The following is a 26,218-nucleotide window of genomic DNA, read 5'->3' as shown; positions in this document are numbered from 1 at the left end:
GCTTAAATAAAATCCAGTTAGCCCCTTGCATAAAACCTTTCCCAAAGTCCTTGACTTCACTGACAAGGTCCTGTATGATCTGCTTCCTGTCATCTTCTCAGGCTCAAATGCTGCCCCTCCCCTCCTTACTTCCTGTGCTTCAGTCACGTTAGCTTTCATCGGTGCCTACATGCTCCTCCTTTCCCAGGGACTTCATGCTTGCTATACTTTGGCCTGTAAACCCTCTTCTGACTTTTTATACAGTGGGCGAATTTTCATTACCTTTTTCATCTTCGCATAAATAGCACCGCTTCAGATGGGCCATTCTTACCCAATCTGTCTAAGGAAGTTCTCTCTGTTACCCTCTCTTATGGTATTCTGATTATGTCCTCTATCTCATTTATTTGATTAAGATATCTTTTCTGGGCTCTTAAGCTCCCTGAAGACAAAAGCTTTATCTATATTGCTTATTTGCTAGGTACATATTAAGTATTCAGTTAATGAATGATATCTATACCGGGAAATTCTTGTGTAATTTCTAATGAAAAATTTAAAAATCAACCTCAATGTAACTGATTATTGCATAGACTGAGGATTGGAAAACTATAACCTATGGACTAAATCCAGTCTATTGTCTATTTTTGTGTGGCCAACAAGGTAAGAATGGCTTTTACATTTTTAAGGAGTATTTTTTAAATGAAAAAGAATAATTGTTTGTATCACACAGAAATCACATGAAATTCAAGTATTAGTTTCCATAAATAAGGTTTTATTGCTGCACAGCCACACTCATTTGTTTATGAACTGTCTATAGCTGTCTGTATGCAACAACAGGAGAATTGAGTAGCAATGACCCAGACTACATGGCCTGAAATGCCTAAAATATTTACTCTGTGGACCTTCACAGAAAATATTTGTCAACTAACATAGACAGGTTAGCATATCAGAAATGTAATACCTAAAAACAACTATATTGTCCTGAATCTTTTTATAAAGATTATTTGAGGGAAGGTATGATAGAAGTGATAGAAGATCATAAAATCCTTGAATCCTTCTTTTACTGGCCTTTTAAAATAAGCCTCATTTAATTGGTCTCTCATTAAAGCAATCTTCAAAGACAGTGGTTCTTAGATAGTAATGGGCATTCTAATGACCTAGAGTGACACATGCCCAGAGCTCCTGATTAATAAGTGCAGAGTGGGGCCTGAGAATGTGCATTTCTCATAGGCTCCCAGGTGACACTGCTGCTGTTGCTCTGGGGCCTATACTTTGAAAGCTTAAGCTCTAATGTGTAGTTTTTCCCAAATCTCTTTGTCATCATGAAAGTCAAGAAATACCACCAGGGCTGCATCTTTCTTTACAGGATGTGAGTGTCTCTTCTGTGTAAGAATTCATTTACTAATAGTTTACTCAGTATTGACCATATGCCAATGTTGTTCTAGAGGCTGGGAAAACAAAGCTTAATGATAAATGGCTCCTTTTGAGGAGCCAAAATTTACGGTTTTGCAGACATCAAATAAATAATTACAGTAAAATAGAAGGGCTATAACAAGAGATTTAAACTGCTGTAGGGCTACCAATCAGTGCCTGATATCTATTAAGACTTTTTAAAAGGGTAATTCTTTCAAAAAAATAAGACTTACAGAATGCTGATGTTTAAACTAAAAGAAAAAAAAAAAAATCCTTACTGCAGCCTGGAAATGCCAGCCCATAGCATCTCATAAAGAAACCCTGAGTATCATGGAAGGAAAATAAATGGCGGATAGGAGTCAGGACTGACTTGCAGCCCCTTGGACAGACAGAATAGCATGTGGAGACTCACATCATGAACTTCTGCTCCAACAACGACTGCAGGAACATACTAGGAAAACTGAAAGAATTCACAGACCCTTTGAAAGAAGTGGCTTGCCACTGCACACTCTGAGATGGCTGAAAAACTGTGAGTGCCCAGAGTGAGAGAGGGGAAAAGTCTGCCTCCAAACACACATCCTCACTGGGGAACCTGGAAATCCAGATCACAGGAGAAGGATGTAAACTTACTTGGTGTTGAAATGAATTTAGAGAGTCAAATGACATACAGAAGTAGAATAAGCCGCAGGGAGAGTCCTGTAGGCACTCCCAGCCCCTACGGAAGCCCAGGGAAGCCATTTCTGACTTTATTTACAGGGTTCCTTCGGAAGGACTGCCAGTGGAATTGGGGAAGGACCACAGAGAGAAGGAAACTTTCAGCCTGAACTTTGTAGTAATTTTGACCAAGCACAAATTTTCCTGGGCAGAATCTGGTGGGGGTGGCAAACGAGAAGTGCAGATACACACACAGAAGTCATGGCAGGTGGGGAGGGGCAGGGCCTGAAAGCCCTGCTTGGTTTCTCTGTCCTGAGGCTTGTCACCAGGGGCAAGATGTCAGCCCTGCTCACTGGCTCCTTGGATATAAACTTGGTGCTGTTGGTGGGGCACGGTGGGGCTGGATGAAGGCCTGTCAGTGCCAGCTTTCTCCCACTTCCCTGGCTACCTGTGTTATGCAACAGAGGCAGCCATAATCCCACTGGGAACATAACTCCATTGGCCTGAGAACCACACCCCATCCCCCACAGTGGCCACAGCAAACCCCATCCAAGGACAGTCTGAGCTCAGACATGCCTAACCCTGCCCCCACCTGTTGGTCTTTCTTTACCCACCCTAGTAGCCAAAGACAAAAGACATAAATTTTGGGAGCTCTATGGCCCTGCCCATTGCCTGAGAAACCCGAATACTTATCCAGGCAACCCGAGGGCACACTTGTATCCACCTATATGATCACAGCTGATGCTCTCTTGAAAGCGCCACCTCCTGGCTGGAGGCCAACCAACTCAAGCATTTACAACAACTCATAAAAGAATAACCCTGCTCCAAGAAAGGAGAAAACAGCAGCTAATTCCACCACAGCAGTAACATCCTGGCTAACCCGAAGCCCTGAGTCTGTCCACGTGAAACCTTCACTGCCAGCACAATCAGCATTCAAGAAAACCAGTGCAGTAAACAAAATAACAACTAAGGACCCTCACAGTCCACTTCACACCCCTGCTACCTCTGCCAGAGCAGGTGCTGATATCCATGACTGAGAGACTTGAGGACAGATCACATCCACAGGACTCTTTGCAGACATTCCCCAGTACCAACCTGGAGCCCAGTAGCTCCGCTGGGTGGCTAGACCCGAAAGAGCAATAACAATCACTGCACCCTGGCTCTCAAGAAGCCCCATCCCTAGGGGAAGGGGGAGAGCACCATATCAAGGGAGTACCCAGTTGGATAAAAGAATCTAAACAGCAACCCTTGAGCCCCAGATTTTTCCTCTGACATGGTCTACCCAAATTAAAAGGAACCAGAAAAACAATTCTGGTAATATGAAAGTTCTTTAACATTCTCAAAAGGTCACACTAGCTCAGTAGCAATGGGTCCAAACCAAGGAGAAATTTCTGAATTGCCAGAAAAAGAATTCAGAAGGTCAGTTATTAAGCCACTCAAGGAGGCACCAGAGAAAGGTGAAAAGCAATGTAAAGAAATTTTAAACATAATATAGGTCATGGATGAAAAAATCTCCAGAGAAATAGCACAAATAAAAAACAATCACAACTTGTGGAAATGAAAGACACACTTAGAGAAATGCAAAATACACTAAAAGTTGCAACAATAGAAACAAACAAGTAGAAGAAAGAACTTCAGAGCTCGAAGACAAGGCTTTTGAATTAACCCAATCTGACAAAGACAAATAAATAATAATTTTAAAAATGAACAAAGCCTCTAAGAAATTTGGGGTTATGTTAAATGATCAAACCTAAGAATAAGTGGCGTTCCCAAGCAAGAAGAGAAATCTAAATGTTTGGAAACCGTATTTGAGGAAATAGTCAAGGAAAACGTCCCTGGCCTTGCTAGAGATCTAGATATACAAATACAAGAAGTTCAAAGAACACCCAGGAAATTCATCGCAAAAAGATCATCACCTAGGCACATACTCATCAGGTTATCCAAAATCAAGATGAAAGAGAGAATCTGAAGATCTGTGAGGCAAAAGCATTAGGTAACCTATAAAGGAAAACCTATCAGATTAAAAGGAAATTTCTCAGCAGAAACTCTACAAGCTGGAAGGGATTGGGGTCTTATCTTTAGACTCCTTAAACAAAACAATTAGCCAAGAATTTTGAATCCAGTGAAACTAAACTTCACAAATGAAGGAAAGATAACATCTTTTTTCAGACAAATAAATGCAGAGAGAATTCGCTACTTCCAAGCTAGCACTACAAGAATTGCTGAAAGGAGTTCTCTAAATCTTGAAACAAACTTCAAAATATACCAAAGTAGAACCTTGTTCAAGTTTAAATCATACAGGGCCTATGAAACAATAACAGAATAAAAAAAAAGATATTCAGGCAAGAACTAGTGTGATGAATAGAACTGTACCTCACATCTCAATACTAACATTGAATGTATGTGGCCTAAATACTCCACTTAAAAGATATAGAGGGGCAGAATGGATAAGAATTCACCAACCAAGTAGCTTCTGTCTTCAAGAGACTTGCCTAACAAATAAGGACTCATATAACTTAAGGTAAAGGGGTGGAAAAAGATATTCCATGCAAATGGACACCAAAAGCAAGCAGGAGTAGCTCTTCTTTTTTTTTTTTTTTTTTTTTTTTTTTTGAGACAGAGTCTCACTCTGTTGCCAGGCCGGAGTGCAGTGGCATGATTTCGACTCACTACAAACTACACCTCCCAGGTTCAAGTCATTCTCCTGCCTCAGCCTCCCGAGTAGCTGGGACTATAGGCACCTGCCACCATGCCCGGCTAATTTTTGTATTTTTTTTTCAGTAGAGATGGGGTTTCACCTTGTTGGCCAGGATTGTCTCGAACTCCTGACCTCAGCTAATCCACCCACCTCAGCCTCCCAAAGTGCTGGGATTACAGGTGTGAGCCACTGTGCCTGGCCTCTAGGAGTAGCTGTTCTTACATCAGATAAAATAGACTTTAAAGCAATAGCAGTTAAAAAAGACAAAAAGAAACATTATATAATGATAAAAGGACTAGTCCAACAGGAAAATATCACAATCCTAAATATATATGTGCTTAACACTGGAGCTCCCAAATTTACAAAACAATTACTACTAGACCTAAGAAATGAGATAGACACGATAATAGTCAGGGACTTCAGTACTCCACTGACAGCATTAGACAGGTCACAAAGATGGGAAATCAAAAAGAAACAGCGGACTTAAACTATACCATAGAACAAATGGATTTAACAGATATTTACAGAACATTCTACACAACAACTGCAGAATATACGCTCTCTTCATCAGCACATGGAAGAATCTCCAAGACAGACTATATGATAGGCCACCAAACCATTCTCAGTAAATTTAAGAAAATTGAAATTATATCAGATACTGTCTCAGATCAGAGTGGAATAAAATTGTAATTCAACTCCAAAAAGAACCCTCAAAATTATGCAAATACAAGGAAATTAACCTGCTCCTGAATGATTATTGGGTCAACATTGATTCAAGATGGAAATTTAAAAATTCTTTGAAATGAATGATAATAGTGACACAACCTGTGAATAGCTCTGGAATACAGCAAAAGTGGTACTTAGAGGAAAGTTCAGAGCATTAAATGCCTACATCAAAATGTCTGAAAGAGCACAAATCAAAAAAAAAAAAAAGGCTACAGACCAATATCCCTGATGAATATAGATACAAAAATTCTCATCAAAATACTAGTGAACTGAATCCAACAGCATATTCAAAAGATAATCCACCAAGATCAAGTGTGTTTCATCTCAGGGATGCAAGGATGTTTTAACATAAATCAATAAATGTGATACACCACATAAACAGAATTAAAACCAAAAGCTACAAAAATCATCTCAATGTATGCACAAAAAGCATTTGACAATATTCAGCATCGCTTTATGATTAAAACATTCATCAAAATTGGCGTAGAAGGGACATACCTTGTAATAAAAGCCATCTATGATAAATCCACAGCCAACATTTTTCTGAATGGAGCAAGTTGAAAGCATTTCCCCTGAGAACTGGAACACAATAAGGATGTTCACTTTCGCCACTTCTTTTAACACAGTACTGGCTAGCCACTTCTATTCAAGATAGTACTGAAAGTCTTAGCCCCAGCATTCTTGTCATGTTCCACTGTATCTTTTAACTATTGCATTTAGGCCACTTACATTCAATGTTAGTATTGAAATGTGAGGTACTATTCTATTCATTGTGCTAGTTGTTGCCTGAATATCTTGGCTTTTTTTTTTTTTTTTTCCAATTCAACAAGAGAAAGAAGTAAAGGACATCCAAACCAGCAAAGAGCAAGTCAAACTGTTGCTGTTTGCCAATGATATGATTGAATACCTAGAAAACCCTAAAGACTCATCCAAAAAGCTCCTAGATCTGATAAATGAATTCAGTAAAGTTTCAAGATATAAAATCAACATACACAAACAGTAGCATTGCTATACACGAACAGCAACCAAGGTGAGAATCAAACCAAGAACTCAACTCCTTTTACAATAGCTGGAACAATAATCAAAATAATAATAGTAACAACAACAACAACAACTTAGGAATATCTCTAACCAAGGAGGTGAAAGATCTCTACAAGGAAAACTACAAAACACTGCTGAAATAACTCATAGACAACACAAATGAATGGAAACACATCTCATGCTCATGGATGAGTAGAATCAATATTGTGAAAATGACAATACTGCCAAAAGCAATCTTTACATTCAGTGCAATTCCCATCAAAATACCACCACCATTCTTCACAGAACTAGAAAAGACAATCCTAAAATTCACATGGAACCAAAAAAGCCTGTGTAGCCAAAGTGAGACTAAGCAAAAAATACAAATTTGGAGGCATCACATTACCCAACCTCAAACTATACTATAAGGCTATAGTCACCAAAACAGCATGGTTCTAGCATAAAAATAGCCACATGGACCAATGGAACAGAATAGAGAACCCGGACACAAAGCCACATACTTACAGGCAACTGACCTTCAACAAAGCAAACAAAAACGTACAGTGGAGAAAGGGCATCCTATTCAACAAATGGTGGTGAGATAATTGGCAAGATTCATGCAGGATCCTCATCTCTCACCTTATACAAAAATCAACTCAAGATAGAAGAAAGACTTAAATCTAAGACCTGAAACTATAAAAATCCTAGAAGATAACATCGGAAAAACCCTTCTAGACATTGACTTAGGCTAAGACTTCATGACCAAGAACTCAAAAGCAAATACAACAGAAACAAAGATAAATAGTTGGTACTTAATTAAACTAAAAAGCTTCTACACAGCAAAATAAATAATCAGCAGAGTAAACAGACAATTCACAGAATGGGAGAAAATCCTTGCAAACTATACATGTGACAAAGGACTAATATTCTGAATCTATAAGGAACTACAAGGAACACATCAGCAAGGAAAAAAACAAATAATCCCATCAAAAAGTAGGCTAAGAATATGAATAAACAATTCTTACAAAAAGATATACAAATAGCCAAGACACATGAAAAAATGCTCAACATCACTAATTATCAGAAAAATGCAAATCAAATCCCCAATGTGATATCATCTTATTCCTGCGAGAAGGGTCATAATTTAAAAAATTGAAAACAAATAGATGTTGGCATGGATGTGGTGAAAATGGAATGCTTTTACACTGCTGGTTGAAATGTGAACTAGTACAACCTCTTTGGAAAACAGTATGGAGATTTCTTAAAGAACTAAAAGTAGATCTACCATTCTATCCAGCAATCCCACTGCTGGGTATCTACCCAGAGGAAAAGAAGTCATTATATGAAAAAGACACTTGCACACACGTTTATAGCCAGCTACAATTTGCAATTACAAAACTATGGAACCAGCTCAAATGTCCATCAATTAATGAGTGGATAAAGAAAATGTGGTGTGTGTGTGTGTGTGTGTGTGTGTGTAGTGGGATACTATTAAGCCATAAAAAGGAATGAAATAATGGCATTCCCAGCAACCTGGATGGAGTTGGAGACCATTATTTTAAATGAAGTAACTCAGGAATGGAAAACTAAACATTGTATGTTCTCACTTATGAGTGGGAGCTAAGCTATGACGACACAAAGGCATAAGAATGATACAACAGACCGAGGACTCGGGGAAGCATGGAAGAGGAGCAAGGGATAAAAATACTACACATTGGGTACAGTGAACACTGCTCAGCTGCTGAGTGCACCAAAATCTCAGAAATTACAGCTAAAGATCTTATCCGTGTAACCAAACACCACCTATTCCCCAAAATCCTATTGAATTTTTTTTTTTTAAAAGAAATCCTGAGTATTAGGAGCAAATTTAGATCTGTCCAAGACTGCTTATTTCCAAATGAGATAAGGGGAGGTCATCAAGAAAAAGACTTCAAGCACAAGCTGCTCATAATAGTTCCTTCCTAACCATTACTCTGTTTTCTGTTCTTCTCCTTTGGAACCTAATTGGTACCATCTTTGTCTCTATTCCATCACCTTCCACTAGCCCAAGCTATAACCACCCAACAGGTTCTCCTGGCCCAGGGCTCAGACAAAGCCAATTTATCAAGACAGGGGAATCACAATAAAGAGTTTAATTCACACAGAGCCAGCTATATGGGAGGCCAGAGTTTTATTATTACTCAAATCAGTCTCCCTGAAAATCTGGGATCAGGGTTTTTAAGAATAATTTGGTGAGTAGAGGGTCAGAAAGTAGGGAGTGCTGATTGGTCAGCTGGAAGATAAATCATAGAGAGTTGATACTGTCCTCTTGCTGTGAGTCAGTTCCTGAGTGGGGTGGGCGGGGGCGGGGTGGGGACAGGACTAGATGAGCCAGGTTATCGATCTAGGTGGTGTCAATGGATGCCTTGAAATGCAGGGTCTGCAAAATATCTCAAGCCCTGATCTCAGGTTTTAAAACAGTGACTCTTAAACTGTAATTGTTAATTTTGTGGCTAATTTGTTAGTCCTGCAAAGGCAATCTAATAACCAGGCAAAAAGGGGGTTTGTTTTGGGAAACAGCTGTTTTCTTCTTTGTTTCAAAGTTAAACTATAAGTTCCTCCCAAAGTTAGTTCAGCCTGCACCCAGATATGAACAAAAGCAATTTGGATGTTAAAAGCAAGATGGACTCAGTTAGGATAGATCTCTTTCACTGTCATGATTTCTTCAGTTATAATTTTTACAAAGGCGATTTCAAAGATACCATCTTTACCCCTGTAAATATCCCTCATTGACCTCAAGACTTTCACTCTTGCTGCCTCCAATCTCTGTTACATCCTGCAACCTGACATCTATTTTAAAAACAAACCTGAATGCCTTTAAAAACCCATAGGCTTCCTTTTATTTCTTGGAAATTGACCCAAATCTTTAACAAAGCCTATTTGGCTCCATATTATCTCTAGCCTGAGTGTTTTCCTATTGGTTCTTCCAAGCTACTATTATTTCTCCAGATTCAAGGCTTTGCAAATGTGTGCCCTCTGCCTGGACTGCTTTTCCTTCTCTGCACCTCTCGAGCCTTTACTTCATTTTACTCAATTTTTTTCTAATTTCACTGTAGACATCAGTACTATGGAGAAGTCTCCGCTTCACCAACTCTTCTTGCTCCCCCACTATCAGAAGCAGGACATGACCAGACTACACTGGTCATCAGTCTAGAAACAAAGGTCCATATCAGGTTAAACCTGCTGTCACTTCTAGCTTCAATTAGATTTCTATTGTAAAAAACAAAACTTTTGATTTCAAACTGCACGGCTCTTGGATTTGTGAATGTTAGAGGTATTTTCAGTAGAGACTATGTCTTGGGTTAAACTGAGAGAAGAAGAGCTTATCTGGCTAATTAGCAGAAATGTTGCTAATTTTCGATTTGGCAAGCAACTGGATTTATTTGGGAAGCACACATACAAACACACACACACGTATATACATTTCCATATAGTTTAGCCATTTGGCTTTTAGAAAAGTACTAAGGACAAGTTTAAGAACAGTGGAGCAATTTTATTTCTCATGGTTAAACAACATGCATTTCCTAAAGATCTGTATTGATCTGTAAATATTTTGGCACAGATTAAGGGAAAAGGACTGGGTATTCAATCATAATTCCAATTTTTTTCTTTTTTCTTTTTTTGAGACAAAGTGTCGCTCTGTCGCCCAGGCTGGAGTGCAATGGCACGATCTTGGCTCACTGCAACCTCCGCCTCTCAGGTTCATGTCATTCTCCTGTCTCAGCCTCCCGAGTAGCTGGGACTACAGGCACCTGCTACCACACCAAGCTAATTTTTTTGTATTTGTAGTAGAGATGGGGTTTCACCGTGTTAGCCAGGATGGTCTCGATCTCCTGACCTCGTGATCCGCCTGCCTTGGCCTCCCAAAGTGCTGGGATTATAGGCGTGAGCCACCGTGCCCAGCCCTCTATTTTTTTCTTAAAAAGGCTAATTTGAACTCTTCTTGGAGTTCTCAAAACACCACCACTTGACCTTTTCAGCTCTTATCAGAGTTTATAATTTTGTATTTGTGTGATTTTTCTATTAATATTTATCTCCCTCAGTAGAAGGTAAACTTCAAAGAGGACTGTGCTTATTTCGTTCACCACTGTTCCTTGAGTTAACCTGTGTCTGGCAAATAATAGGCTATCAGTAAATGCTTGCTCCATGAATGACAAGATGATTAGATGTATGATAACCTTCCCCTCTGCACATCACTCAGCTGCCGTTGGCTTGGTTAGCCAATAAGAGGTTCAACACCCCCTTGTAGCCCTTGATATTCTTTCTGACTGAGTTTCTCGCCTATCAAGTGTCTATTGTCCTGGATCCTTAAGTTGATGACTCCTCACCTTCACTCACTCTTATGAGTTATGGACATCATTACTTACTAGTAGTTGACTACTTATTGAGTCTTACTTTTTTTCAGAAGAACTAGCCCAGGAAGTGAGATGGAAGATATTACCATTTTGACAAATAATCAATGTGAAAATGATTACTAAGATATTTTACTTCTTTTGTGGTACTAAGAGCTAGTGTACAATTTATATTGACAGCACATCTCAACTCAAATTAGCCACATTTCAAGTCCTCAACAGCTAGATGTAACAAATGGCGGCCCGGCACGGTGGCTCAAGCCTGTAATCCCAGCACTTTGGGAGGCCGAGACGGGCAGATCACGAGGTCAGGAGATCGAGACCACCCTGGCTAACACGGTGAAACCCCGTCTCTACTAAAAAATACAAAAAACTAGCCGGGCGAGGTGGCGGGCGCCTGTAGTCCCAGCTACTCGGGTGGCTGAGGCAGGAGAATGGCGTAAACCCGGGAGGCGGAGTTTGCAGTGAGCTGAGATCCGGCCACTGCACTCCAGCCTGGGCGACAGAGCGAGACTCCGCCTCAAAAAAAAAAAAAAAAAAACAAAAAAAAACAAATGGCTACCATATTGCATAGTGCAGCTCTAGTATCTTCTCAGATACCAGGTCATCACAGATGACCTTATGTGTGTGGCTTTGGGCCAAAATGTCACCTCAGAGATTACACTGGAAACTTACAGCTTCATGAAATTACACATGACACTTCTCTTCTTCCTCTTTCGTGTTCTCCTCTTCATCATCTATTTTCCACATCTTTCTCCAATGCCTCCTTGTCCTTACTTTTCTTTTCTTCTTCCTATTTATTTTCTGGTCTTTTTGACCCACACATTTATTTCCCTACTTTGCTCATTTCTCAGTAATTCAACAGGTTTTCCAAATAAACTCTTATTTGTGACACTTCATAATTTGCTATATAATTTGAAGGGTGGTATGAAAGGCCAAGTTATAATATAAAAATGTGATGAGTAGAAGAGATATACCTCAGTAAAATATACACCTTTAAAGAATTAGTAGTTGATTTCCAGAGTTTTAAATATAAAATGCCGATAGTTCAGACAGAGTTTTCTTTGTCATATTGATTCAGAGGTAAAAGAAAATCCAGGTTAAGTAAGACATGCTAGCATCATGCAGTCAAAGCCTAGGGTTATATACCAAAAAGCTAAAGAAAACCTTCTTAAGCTCTTTGGTTTGTTCGTTGTTTTTCTGACTTATGCATTAGTACTACTTACATCTAAATTGCTGCTAACGTTAACCATAATCTAACATGTAGGCTTTATGTTTGTGGCCCACAGATCACAAGGTGATTACAATGAAAATGTCAACTCCAAAAAAGTCAGTAAATTTTAAAGTATCACATAGACTAAAATAGAAAGTCGAAGTGCTTTATATATGACCTTCCACAAAGTAATCATAGTCTACATCCTATGGGAGATATACTTAGGGACTCTCTAATTCACCAACAGGGATGGATGCAAATGAAAGGCTTGGAATAAAAATAGAAACACTCTGCAACCACAACCACTTTCGCAGAAGGGATTGTGCAAAGACATATAAAGATACAGTCAAATGACAGTTTTCCACATTTATGTCAGGAAAGCAAATGCGTCCAGGTTCTCAAGTAAGTGAAACTGTTGGCTTTAGTTTATTGTTATTCTCTATTCATTATCAATTCAGGGCTTTCTAATATGATGAAAAAGAAATAAAACCTGTTGTCCTTGCATCCTTTAAATTTTTCATTACAGAATTTTGGAGGTGAGGAGTATTTTAGAGATATGTCCTAATTCTGTATTTTCACAGTGAGGAATCTGAGGTTGAGGGGAGTTTGCTGCCCAGTTCACAGTCATTTAGGAGGTTAGTGGTAGAACCCTGTTTAGAACCCAGATCCAGTGACTCTGTGTCAGAGCTCTTACCATGTCAAGACAGCTGGGGAAAATCTAGTAACCAAATTCTTCAAGGAGAAATGAAATTTCTTTTTTATTGTTTTTCTGATTTATTAGCAACTGAGGGTTAGAGATTTGGTATTTGGCAAATTTCTTTAATCATTAACCAACAATCAGATTAAGATTAATGAGAAATTTTCCTGGGTATTGTATTTACAAGACAGTGACCAAAAATAGTGGTAGAGGTCTTCTAATTTCTCAGTAATTTTATAGTATCACAATTGATAGCACCATTGGGAGAAGGAAGTTATACAACAAGCTATAAATGTTGTATGAGAAAAATAGTGTTGTCTTTGAAAGGTTCAGTTTTCTTTATCAATTTTTGAAGAAAAAATTTAATTAAGATGACTATCACAAGAATCTGTTGAGCTTTGTACAAATGCCGATCTATAAATTTGTCAAAATTTCACTTTCATTTTCTCATTCACTAAGCCATGAAGGGATTGTCTCTTAAGCATTGAGCTCACTAGACACTTAAAAATCTTAAACAAAGCCAGGCACGGTGGCTCATGCCTGTAATCCCAGCACTTTGGGAGGCCAAAGCGGGCGGATCACAAGGTCAAGAGATCAAGACCATCCTGGCCAACATAGTGAAACCCCATCTCTACTAAATACACAAAAATTAGCTGGACGTGGAGGTGTGTGCCTGTAGCCTCAGTTACTTGGGAGGCTGAGGCAGGAGAATAACTTGAACCCAGGAGGTAGAGATTGCAGTGAGCCAAGATCATGCCGCTACACTCCAGCCTGGTGATGGAGTCAGACTCTGTCTCAAAAAAAACAAAAAACAAACAAAAAAAACCTTAATAATTACATTAATAATACAATTGCCAAAGGTTTCCATTCCAAAAGGTAGACTTATAAGTTTGTCACTAGCTGGAATTATACTAAAGTTATTTTTTATTCAGTACTGTTTTCCAAATATCTTTGCATCTGCATTTTGCTTGAGTTCCCTGAAGGAGCAGGGTCATCATATCTCCCTGCCAGGAGCCCTGACTGCCAAGGATAACACCTCCACTGTGATTTGAGGAGCACCAAAGGCTCCTCTGAAAAATAAGTTCTTCCAGTGGTTGACTAGTTATTTCCCCAGTTTTAAGATTAACCTTTTGGATTAGAGTTTTAACTCTAATTAAAATGCAGGTATCATATGGAGCCTCTTAAATCGATTTTAATCCTTGACATCTTAGTTTAGTTTACCAGAGTGGTAACCCAGTCACTTGTCAAGACTGAAAGGAAATTGGAAACGGGACACATATCATGTGTCCAGAAAAAAAGAAAATTGGAATTGTTTCGAGCATGAGGTGTGAAAGTAGAAGCCTAATGAAAAGAGAAGCATGAGGCACTGGGTACTGAACACCATGGGGGATCAAAGTGAGAGGGAGTTACAGGGAAAATACAAGAGAAAAGGATGACTGTGAATATTGTCTGTTCCCACACTACTGCCATGAGTCAACAATCCCTCTGTCTGTGAGTTATGACTAATTATTATAAAGAGGGCGCTTCAGTCCTATCCCTGAACACCAGAACAGGGTCCTCACACAAGTCCATGCTTATTTACCTAAAACATTCATTCTTTTTTTTCCACCTTCTATCCTATATCTTAATAATAAAGTTAAAAATGAATATTTCAAGTTAAGATAAAGTGATAAAATAGATGATTAGGAAGCAGAATGAGAGAGTGTTGCTAAGACATGTACATCTGTTAGATGCTTAATAACATTTTACAGGTACTCAATGGACCAAAGCAATCAAACAAGAGAAATATCATTGACACATTGTCACCTACAGTTGTTATTGTGTTTTGGTGTCTACTCAATTTTCTCAGTTATTTACAACAGAGATGTTCAGCTTATTGTTTGTGAGAAAAATGAGTTACTCAGGTGACAATATAGTAATTTAAAACGATATTTGAGGAAAGGGATTATCTAAGGCTGTGCTGTCCAGTATAGTAGCTGCTAGTAACATATGGCTATAAAATATGTGAAATGGGGCTTGTCCCAATTAAGGTGTGCTGTAAATGTAAACTGTACACTGGAAATTGAAGACTTAGTATTAAAATAATAAAATATCACAGTAACTTTTTTATTGATTATGTATTAAAATTACAACATTTTGGATATATTGGGTAAAGAAAAATATTAAAATTACTTTCACATTTTTTCTTTTTTAATGTGGCTACCTAGAAAATTTTAAGATGATTGGTCAGGTGTGGTGGCTCATGCCTGTAATTTCAGTGCTTTGGGAGACCAAAGGTAGGAGGATGGCTTGAAGCTAGGAGTTTGAGACCAGCCTGGCCAACATAGTGAGACCATGTCCCTAAAAATAAATAAATAAAAATAAATAAATAAATAAAAATCCGCATCTCCTTTAGCAAGGAAAAGAAAATTAAAAACAAATAAAAAAATTAAATTACATATATGTGGCTCGTATTTGTGGCTTGCATTCCATTTTTACTAGATTGTGCTATTCTAAGGGATTTAATACATTGTTTAAATGGGATATACTCATGAATTTAAAGTTTATGTTATAGTTATAAATATTCAAATGTCTTCTTTTGGAAGCAGGTGTATATTTGACATCAGCAAATCATATGTGACTTCTTTATAATTTCTTTCCATCTGCTATCTGGTGCAGGTGGGAAATGTTCTGAGCTACTCTGATAACACCTGAAGGGAAGAGTCACTGAAAGAAAGAGTGTCCAATTTCCTTTACATGAGCAAACCACCTTCCCTAGCCAGTCTGTGGACATACATTTATCAAAGATTTATCCTGTGCCTGTCTACATTAGCTAACGTGAATAAATGAATATTCAGTCGGAATGACCTCTGAGGACTTGCAAACAAGTGTCAGGAAATGTTAGTCAAATTGAACTATCTGCATGACTTTCTGGAGAGCACTGGTGAATAATACAGTAAATTTAAGATGTATGTCATTGGAGATTACATTGTGATACCAGCATTAATTTAATTTACAACAAATTTGAAATTCTTAGGTGGGGTTTTTTTAAGAATAATTCAATTCCATGTATGAGAAAAAAGAAATATTCCCACTTTTTGTAAAGTTGTGGACTTTCTGAAAGTCACTTAAACACTGAATTTCTAAAAATTCAGCAATTTACTGTTCAGTATAAGTATTGATGACAAAATGCTATTTTGTATGTTTTTCTTATTTCTGATACGTGTAAGAGTAATACTTTCTCACCACAAAAGAAAAAGACATCTTTCGAGGTCAGGGAGTTTCTGCATCTTGGTTTCAAGCTGCTAACTACATTTGACATGATGAGGAAATGATATATTTTTGTTTTTTTTCAGAACCAAGTGTAAGCATCAGAGCTGCTTACAAAAAGAATTTCAAAAATTGGTTGACAAAAGAATTCTGCAGTAAGAATTTCTGTCTTATTTTCTGGTAGAAAATCCAAATTTAGAAAAGTAGAATATTTTCTGGGTTATATTTACTCACTTCGTTTACTAACTATAGCCATATGACTGTGATTCTTTTGCCATGGGTGACATGAGTTAGAATGATTTTTGGTAATAGTTTTAACTCATTACTATCTCTTGTTTAATATGTTAAACATGTCTTAAAGCTTGAATTTGGGATCCTTTGATGTTTTATCTATTTCTATTAATATACATCTAAATCTCTGATGTGTATAAAATGATTGTTTACATACAATCTGGCAAGTTTTCTAACATAATTATGATCAGTTGGAACTCTAAATCTTTCCTCTGTTTAATGTCAGAGTCAATTTTTGCAGGTGCTATTAAGGAGGCCAAGCATCAAACTATTTGCTTCATTTATAAAACTATAAAAACAAACATGATTCTCAACCATTTAAAGTTTGCCACATATTGTTTCCAACACGAAGACATATCCTCAAGCTCTCTGAGAATCCCATTGATGAGCTGTGCTGTTTGCAGGCAGTCATCTCTCTTCTACTGAGCCTCTATCCAAAATTCATTCTTTCCATTTACCAAAATGGGAAAAAAGGATTTGAGAATATTTGGGAGGAATAGCAGTCATGACCTTAATCTCTGTGGTATCTTGAAGACAAGTATATTTATTACCTTCGTAAAACCCATCTCCACTTGGGAGCCATATGGAAGGATCTATGGTTATTTGATATAAAACCTACACATATTATTATACACCAAAAGGACTGAAACAACAGAGTAAGCATCTGAATCTACAACTTAAAAAGCCAAATAAACTAAATAGCAAATGATATGTTTCCATCATGAAAACTGATCTTGTTTAAAGATAAAAGGTGTTAGAAGTAAATGAAAGTGTTTCAAAGTATCTGCTACTTGCATTTTTACATTTCCTCATACCTAAAATTGGTTTTTAGTGTCTTTCCTATTTCTTGTCATAATACTGGGATTTAAAAGCATAAAGAATATGATGCATCTCAGAAAATAATATTTTGGTGTCTATTACCATTCACTGAAGACTGGGGGTACAAAAAAGGAAACAGTTTACAATTCGTTGAAATTGTTCCGTATTCCTGTTTTTCCCGTTAGCCTTACCACTAAATCAATGTGAAAAAATCTGGGAGGAACCAGAAGAAAGGTAAAATCATCACTTTAGAAACTTAAAATACAACTTTTATGCAAAGGTCAGTTGACTACAGAGAAAGCAGAAGAATAATTCCATGATGGTTTCAAGTACAGTACATGAAAAGTTATTTAGAAAGCTATTCTCATTGCTTTCAGATGACCTAGGGATAGGTCTGCCTTAAAATGGGTAAGGGATTAGGTTTTGCAAGGACTTTGCCTGGCAGGTTTAGTTCATAATCTATTTTAGTCCCTCTCCCTTTGCAATACATTGTGTGAGTGTCCTGTGTAAATGGGAATTTATTAAATGTTTTTATTATAAAATAAATTATTGACAATGGGCTATTCTCTTTATTCAAATTTTTGGAAAACGTTTCTTTTCTTTTTTCTTTTTTGAGATGGTGTCTTGCCCTGTTGCCAGGCTGGAGTGCAGTGGCACGATTTCGGCTGACTGCACTCTCCTCCTCCCAGGTTCAAGCGATTCTCCTGCCTCAGCCTCCTGAATAGGTGGGACTACATGCACATACCAACATGCTCACCTAATTTTTGTATTTTTAGTAGAGACGGAGTTTCACCAGGTTGGCCAGGATGGTCTCTCTCTCTTGACCTCATGATCTGCCCGCATCAGTCTCCCAAAGTCCTAGGATTACAGGCGTGAGCCACAGCGCCCGGTCAACTTTTCTATTTGTATAACAGAGTACAGTCATCCTGTTTCACATTTTCATAGCCACACCTTGATGAAAAAAAGAATCTGTTCACAGGTAGTTAAAAAACTGAAGAATAAGTCAGGGTCCTGAAATGACTTTCTCTCTTAATTTGCAGGCATTGATTACAAAGAAGACTATGTAAATTTATAGATTATTCAAATATGACAGAATTAAGGTGAAAATTTTATGTATCATTTTGTTATACTCAATAAGTTAGTGGAATTTGATATTAAACTTACACAAAACTGCTAATGTACAGATCATTCTTCACAAGTACAAACATATTCCGTGAAAAGTGCTCTAGAAAAGCCTGTACTCAAAATACACACACACACACTCTTATCTTTAAAGGAGTGGATGGAAAAATTCCTAAACTGTCCTTGCTGTATGATTTGGTAGCAATTTTGCCTTTCCCTTTTGAAACTGAGACATTTGTGTTCACTGACTGTGGCTTTGAATGAAGTTCTCCACTACGAGTTCTGGGCAGGTTGCAATTGCATCACACTTTTTTTTCTCTTAAGAGGCAACAGCGTATTTTCAAAAGAGATGAGGTTCTTAAGTCAAAGAGATATAAGTTTTCTACTTGCTTTATATATAATATTAGGAAATAGTTTAATTTCCTGGTCTCTATTTTCTTAACTGCATAGGCAGAATGACTTCGTGCTGTATTGTGATGAATAAATACCAAAAGTAGCACCCTATTTTGAGCATCTACTCTGATCTGGTCAGGTCATATATCCTTTTAGTATCATTAATCTAGTGTAACAGCACTGTGGGGTAAGAGTTAATCTATATAACAGCACTGTGGGGTAAGAGTTACCCTACGCCCCATTTGATACAAGAGTACATATGTAAAATGCCCATGACAGTGAGCAGGTTAGCACATTGTAGCAGTGGTCACTACTGCTTTGAGATGGAGTCTTGCCCTGTTGCCAGGCTAGAGTGCCGTGGCGCGATTTCGGCTGACTGCACCCTCCGCCTCTCAGGTTTAAGCGATTCTCCTGTCTCGGCCTCCTGAGTAGGTGGGACTACATGCATGGAACTACATGCACATACTAGCAGTAGTAATAGTTATAGTTGCTTTTGTGACTGTGGTCATCTTATAGCCCCACATTCCCACTTTAACTGAATTGATTTAGGGATGTAAAGAGGTAGTGAGATTAGAGGACACAGGATTCAAAGTCAGGTTTATCTCACTAGGATTTATGCTGTTAAGCATTACACCATATTGTTGTGGGTTTGTGGAGGTTTTGTTTGTCTGTTTTAATTTTAGATTTTCTACATCCAGGCACTATTCATATAGGCATGTCATCTTTAAGGGAACAATTTTTCCAAATTGTATTTTGAAACAGTTTGGATATTTATTTTTTTCTGAAAACATACTGGTATGTTACCTAAAAGGAACGTTTTATCCTTGATACATTTATTTGAATGCATTTATATCAGGGAGTCAGTTCAATGAGATAGCTGCCTGACTGCTTGGCTAATTCTTCAGCCATTGGTCTAGGTATTTCTGGTTTCCTAGTTATTATGCAATGAGATAAAAATGTTGGCTTAGGGTAGCTTATTCTCTATGAATTGTATTTGTCAAGTGTAGTAAGAGTATGGATTATGTATGTGTTTCTCTTATATTGCTAGTATTGCCAATAATCTTAATGTCTTAACTAATGATTCATATTTTTACATATAAAATGTAATCTGATGTAATTTCATAAATATACTTATAGAAATAGAATATTGCTGTACAATTTACAGTCACATCATATACCAATAGGTGTAATTAGTAATATAAATTTAGCAGGATCTGTTATTTAGTATTTGGTTTTAGCCTGTGCTATGCATTTATGTCTAATTAATAAAAGGAAATTTACTTTTTTACTTCAGGGAAATTTAAAATTGACAAGACAAATAGGAAGAAAAAACCACTGAAGTGTGATCCATTTTTCTTAGTACTATATATTAAAGGTATTAAAGATATTAGAATACTACTTTAAAATCATGTATCATTCATTGAGATACGCATAGGTTAGTTTTACACTATGCTTGTAAGTAGTATGTCTTGAGATCCTATAGAAAGCATAGCAACATAGCAACACAACTAAAGTTGTGCTAGCCTTTAGGAATGCTGAAATATAAAAGTTCATTGATTCTAGGGAGCAACTGTCCATTTTTGTTTGCTCAGAATTTGTCTGGTACATATAGAGGTCTGATTCACTTTAAATGCTCTAAATCAAATTAGATAGTAACACTTAGCAGAGTGTGTATTATCCACTTTGCAGACTGTAAAAGAAAAAAGTTGTATACTTATAGTATGTGGATAAGAACCACTTTACAACTTAATTTTTTTTCTTACATTACTCTCTTACTGTGAGTATCTATAGTGATGAGCAATGGCATTATTGGCACAGCTAGCCTTCAGAATATTTGCTCACTTTATGCCAGCATGAAGTTTACACTGCCGTTAAAACCACTGCAATTTTTATAGTTTTTTTTTTTATAAAGCTCTTTCTCATACATTCTTACTTCATCTTCACAACAACCCAGTGAGAAGGCAAATGGAGTGGAGATTTGTCATTTCTACCTGCCAGCATTCCAAGGCCCTTTCTACCCAGGGGGAGACCCTTTCTACCTGGAGAGCCTCCAAGATAAAATGGGTGGATGGTAGTGTGTCCAGAATTGGTTCCTTCTGGTGGGTTCTTGGTCTTATTGACTTCAAGAATGAAGCCACAGACCCTCCCGGTGAGTGTTATAGTTCATAAAGGTAGTGCAGACCCAAAGAGTGAGCAGCAGCAAGATTTACTGCAAAAGGCGAAAAAACAAAGTTTTCAGGCACCCCACTGGGTTGCAGCTGCAGGTGCCGGTGGCCCCTTTTATTTCCTTGTTTGCCCCCACCCACATCCTGCTGATTGGTTCATTTTACAGAGAGCTGATTGGTCTGTTTTTACAGTGCTGATTGGTGCGTTTACAAAGCTTTAGCTAGACACAGAGCGCTGATTGGTGCATTTACAGTCCTTTAGTTAGACAGAAAAGTTCTCCAAGTCCCCACCCATCCCAGAAGCCTAGCCCACTTCACCTCTCAGTAGGGTTCTACCTCCCAGTCCCTCTACTGAACTCAAAGGAAAGTGCACATCTCTTCCACTTCCTTGGCAGCCCAAGTGCTCTCATGTGATGGAGGCTCAGCCAATGAGATGATCCTACCTGGAATTTTCCCTAGAAATGACCAAATCAGAGCAGCTGAGGACAGTTTGGAGCCCATTCTCATGGAGGCAGTTTGCACTGTGTGTTGTCCCTTTGGTGGCTGTCCCCCTGGAGATTTCAGGGCTATCAAAGGCCACATAAGTGTCTGGAGTAGACACCTTTGTTTCTGCCATTATTTCTCATGACATGGGTTGACATGGGTTGGCTGTGTCCCCACCAAAAATCTCATCTTGAATTGTAATCCCCATAATCCCCACATGTCAAGAAAGAGACCAGGTGGAGGTAATTGAATCATGGGGGCAGTTTCCCCCATCCTGTTCTCATGTTAGTGAGTGAGTTCTCACGAGATCTGATAGTTTTATAAGTATTTGGTAGTTCCTCCTGTGTTCATTGTCCCTCCTGATGCCTTGTGAAGAAGGCGCTTGCTTCTCCTTTTGCCATGATTGTACGTTTCCTGAGGCCTCCCCAGCCATGTGAAAATGTGAGTTATATGAAACCTCTTTTCTTTCTAAATTACACAGTCTCCGGCAATTCTTTATAGCAGCGAGAGAACAGAGGAATATATCCCTCAACTAGCCATCTTATATATTTATATAGCACATCTCTATCACATTTAACTTGAGTAGGTTGTGGTTTTTTGCAGCCCAGAACACAGGTGATTAGAACAATTATTGCTTTTCCCTACTTACAGATGAAGAAATTGAGCCTTACAGAGGTTAAGTAACTTGCTTTTAGTTATATAGAAAAGCCAAGCCTAAATTCTATGTCTTCTGGTTAATGGTTGTTCCTTTCACAGCACACCTTTTTCCCAAATGTGTTTAGTGGCCTTTGCAGACAGTGAGGTGTGCTTCCTTCCTTATGTATATCTCCTCCATTGCAGTGCTTACTCCTGTTCCCTGTCATAATGCTTTTCTGTTTGACATCAAATTTGGTCTCCCTTACTAGACTGTTGAGCATCTTGGAAGACAAGGATTGTATTGTATTCGTCTTTTTTCTCTCAAACATACTGGAGTGCCTGGGTGCATAACTTAGTACCAATAAAGATTTTAATGAATGAATGAGCAAATAAGTGCATAAATTACTCAATTAACTGAAAACACTGATATAGGTTCGAAGTTGGTTTGTAAGATTGATTTCAAAAAAACACTACCTCTGTTCTTTACCAATCAAAATGTTAGGCTATTTTAAATAAAGTGTTTTACCTTGAACATACAAAGATGTTCACAGCTGGGTGCAGTGGCTCATGCCTGTAATCCCAGCACTTTGGGGGTCCGAGGCAGGTGGATCACTTGAGGTCAGGAGTTTGAGATCACCCTGGGCAAAATGGCAAAACCCCATCTCTACTAAAAATACAAAAATCAGCCAGACATGGTGGTGCACGCCTGTAGTGTGAGCTACTTGGGAGGCTGAGGCACGAGAATTGCTCGAATCTAAGAGGCAGAGGTATCAGTGAGCCAAGATTGTACCATTGCCCTCCAGTCTGGGCAACAGAGTGAGACTCTGTCTCAATAAAATGAAATAATAAAGATGGTCACTTAATAAACATTTATTCCATGATTATTATATGCTAGGTTTTAATATGGGAATAAATAAGAATGATTCTCTTTTCAAAAAAGTGCTGCAGATGGATGGGTGAAACAGATGATTCCATAGCTCAGATAATGGAGCTGTGGGCAAAAAAAAAAAAAAAAAAAAAAGCTGTGGTAATCTGAAGAGTGAATAGAGCAGCAGGCCCACTGTCAGCAGCCATGGGAACCACTAGACTGGCACAGGGATACAGCTCTAGGCAGGCTGCTGTGCACATCAAGGAAATAGCTATAATCCTTTGAAAGCTACAGAATAGCAGAATGTGCTTTCCCTTTCCAGAATAGTGTGAGATGCCCCCACTACAAAAAAATTACCTGTACTCTTAACATACTTATTTTTTTAAAAGTTATAATCAAGTCTGGTTATAAAAATTTGGATAATTTTAAAATTAACTACGTACCACTTGGGAATAACACATAAGACTAGATTTTGGTTTGGCACAAAGATGAGAATGAAGATCGATCTATATGTCTAAGCATTAAATTCCAATACAACAGAAGGAACAAATAAATATGTATATAGAGAGACACATAGATATAGACAGAAAACCATATATATATGTATGTGTCTATGTATGTACATATAAAATAGGATAAATATGTGTTAATATAATTGTTAATATAATTTCCATTCTTCACAAATTACGTACACAGAAGAAATATTTAACTCCAAGAATGTTTTGGTATTGTTTGCAGACAATTACTACGGTACCCCAAAGCCGCCAGCAGAACCAGCACCATTATTGTTAAATGTAACAGACCAGATACTTCCAGGAGCCACTCCAAGTGCTGAAGGAAAAAGGAAGAGGAATAAATCAGTGAGCAACATGGAGAAAGCCAGTATAGAGCCTCCTGAGGAGGAAGAGGAAGAGAGGCCTGTGGTCAATGGAAATGGAGTAGTAGTAACACCAGGTTAGTCATTTACATTTTTTATGGGTTCATAAATCTACTGTTTTAGATCTAAGATTTATATGTACACATAGATACATATCCAGATACATAGTAAGATATATATATACACACACATATGTATTTCTTACATCTATGTGTTCACATGTAAATTATTATAATTATCTTCAAAGAGAGAAGATTATGATATCAAATGGAAAGGACATGGAATTAAAGTAGCTGAAAGAATATGCCAAAAAATAATTTTGTCATATTCTTTCAACTACTTTAATTTTTTATTTCAATTATATAATATTAGTAGCAATATAGTGAATGATCGAAACCTCTGTAAGATATTATGAGTCTTATATGTGGTTGTGTAAAGTTTTGAGGTCTTTGTTAATATTAGAGAAAATCTTCCTAGAAGTCTTGCTATGCTTGCAGTTCTGTCAGTAGAGGTTATGTCATGTGATTTAGTTTACAACTTCGATGAATACAATTTTCAAAATTGCTACAACTACAGAATGCCCATATATTTGTTTCTTTTTCCTTACCACCTGATCTGGAAACATGAAGAATATATCTTTATACATTAACAATGTGAAGCCACTACCCTTGAACAAGGAAAATAATAGCCGTGCCTTTGATTTATGATCATTATACCACATATGTAAAGAATTAGACACAAATAGGCCTGGGGCAGTGGCTCATGCCTGTAATCCCAGCACTTTGGGAGGCCAAGGTGGGCGGATCACAAAGTCAGGAGATCGAGAACATCCTCGCTAACACGGTGAAATCCTGTCTCTACTAAAAATACAAAAATATTAGCCAGGCGTGGTGGCAGGTGCCTCTAATCCCAGCTACTCGGGAGGCTGAGGCAGGAGAATGGCGTGAATCTGGGAGGCGGAGCTTGCGGTGAGCCCACATCATGCCACTGTACTCCAGCCTGGGCAACAGAGCAAGACTCTGTCTCAAAAGAATTAGACACAAATATAAAATGTGCTTGTGCCAGGTATGGATTTGCATTTTTCTTATTAATACAGCATCAGAAATAGATTTTTAAAATAAAATTATTCATAAATATTACCAAAACAACAACAAAACTATGGCATTTTGGTAGCCTGTTGGAGTAAGTTACCAAAATTTCATTTTATTTTTTATTTTTTAATGGTAGCATAGCAGTGGGCATTGAAAAAATCTAAAGTCCATATTTAAAGTTTTTAAAAAACTGTTAGCGTGTGTACCTTTCATACATAGTATTCTTAAGATATTTCTTACTACCACTTTGATGTCTATATTTTCATGTTTATTGTACTGTTTCTCTACTAACACAGTATTTGAATTTTCATGCTGTTACTTTTATCAAGGAAAAACTTCATAAGCTTACTTGTTATCTTCCTTTTTCAAAATGCCAAAAAGTGTTGTTCATTGAACATAAGATGAACATAAGGAGATCAAAAATTGAATCTGTGCTAATCATGGTAGAAAACCTAAGGTGCTTTTATCTTGATTACTCAGAGGAGGACCACCTCCTCCATTAATATATGCGAGTTAAAATATATCCACTGACTCTAGCATCATTGATTTCTAGATACAAATGCTAAAAATCACTATAAGTAATGTAACTTATCTCCTATGAAAGGATGTGGCAATCTTCAAGCAATTAGATACCTTCCTCTTTTTTGATTCTGAAGTATCTGTGTCAAAATATTTGCTTTTAATTATGTAATTACATTTGAATTAAATCGATAGTACATAGTTTTCTTAGCTGATCTTTGATGTGAGAAGCCGAACAACTCAGCTGGGTTGAAGCAGTAACCAAAAAAGAAGCAGAAGCTGTGGTCAGATAACATTTGCAAAATTTCTTGCTGTTTAACATCTTGTGGTTAAAAGTGTAAAAAGTATATTCCTGCTAAACCAGGATCACTGATCCCTATTTCATTTCTTATCTGTGTAGGGCAAATAAAATGAAGCATTCTTGATCCACAGACTTTTAAACTAGAAACTTGTTTAATTATGGTGCTTACTGAATCTAGAAAGCAAAATTTCCTTCTATTCATACCTTAAGCATAAAGATGATGTGCTTTTATGGTTAAGAGGTCTTCATCATCCCCAGAGAAACTGGATAAAACTGAACTCTTCTTGATCAACCCTAGCCGTATGACTGTCTCTGGATTCCTCAGCGTGATGATAGTAGAGAATAACTATTAGCCAACTCTAGGTTTTTAAGACAGTCAATGGATGCTGCCAACAGTGGCTCTGTAAATAAGCCTGCTGGACAAGTGGCCCTTATACCGTGCTTTTCTTTCCTGTTATGGGGAGACGAGAGATATACAAATCGGGCAGCCCTTCACCCACTGTTCAAAAATGAGCGGAACAGTCTTAAACCACAATATGGTCCATCATCCATTATTAGAAGTCCTTTGACAATCCCGGTCTTTGAAATGTCTTTGTTTTTCTTTATGTTTATTGAG

General features: G+C 37.7%; 1 protein-coding gene across 2 annotated transcripts in view; it reads left to right on the top strand.

Annotated features, from left to right (window-relative positions):
- MAGI2 (membrane associated guanylate kinase, WW and PDZ domain containing 2) overlaps window positions 1-26,218 on the top strand; it is a 1,518,597-nt gene that overhangs the window by 965,456 nt on the left and 526,923 nt on the right. For both annotated transcript variants that reach the window (XM_030933117.1, XM_030933118.1), the window contains exon 4: window positions 23,553-23,768. In XM_030933117.1, the coding sequence (XP_030788977.1) occupies window positions 23,553-23,768 (216 nt within the window). The remainder of the gene's footprint in view (window positions 1-23,552; window positions 23,769-26,218) is intronic.

Source organism: Rhinopithecus roxellana, chromosome 6, assembly GCF_007565055.1.
Source record: "Rhinopithecus roxellana isolate Shanxi Qingling chromosome 6, ASM756505v1, whole genome shotgun sequence".
In the NCBI taxonomy this organism is placed as follows: domain Eukaryota; kingdom Metazoa; phylum Chordata; class Mammalia; order Primates; family Cercopithecidae; genus Rhinopithecus; species Rhinopithecus roxellana.
Note: the sequence above shows the minus strand (reverse complement) of the source record. Positions and strands in the feature narration are given on the sequence as shown.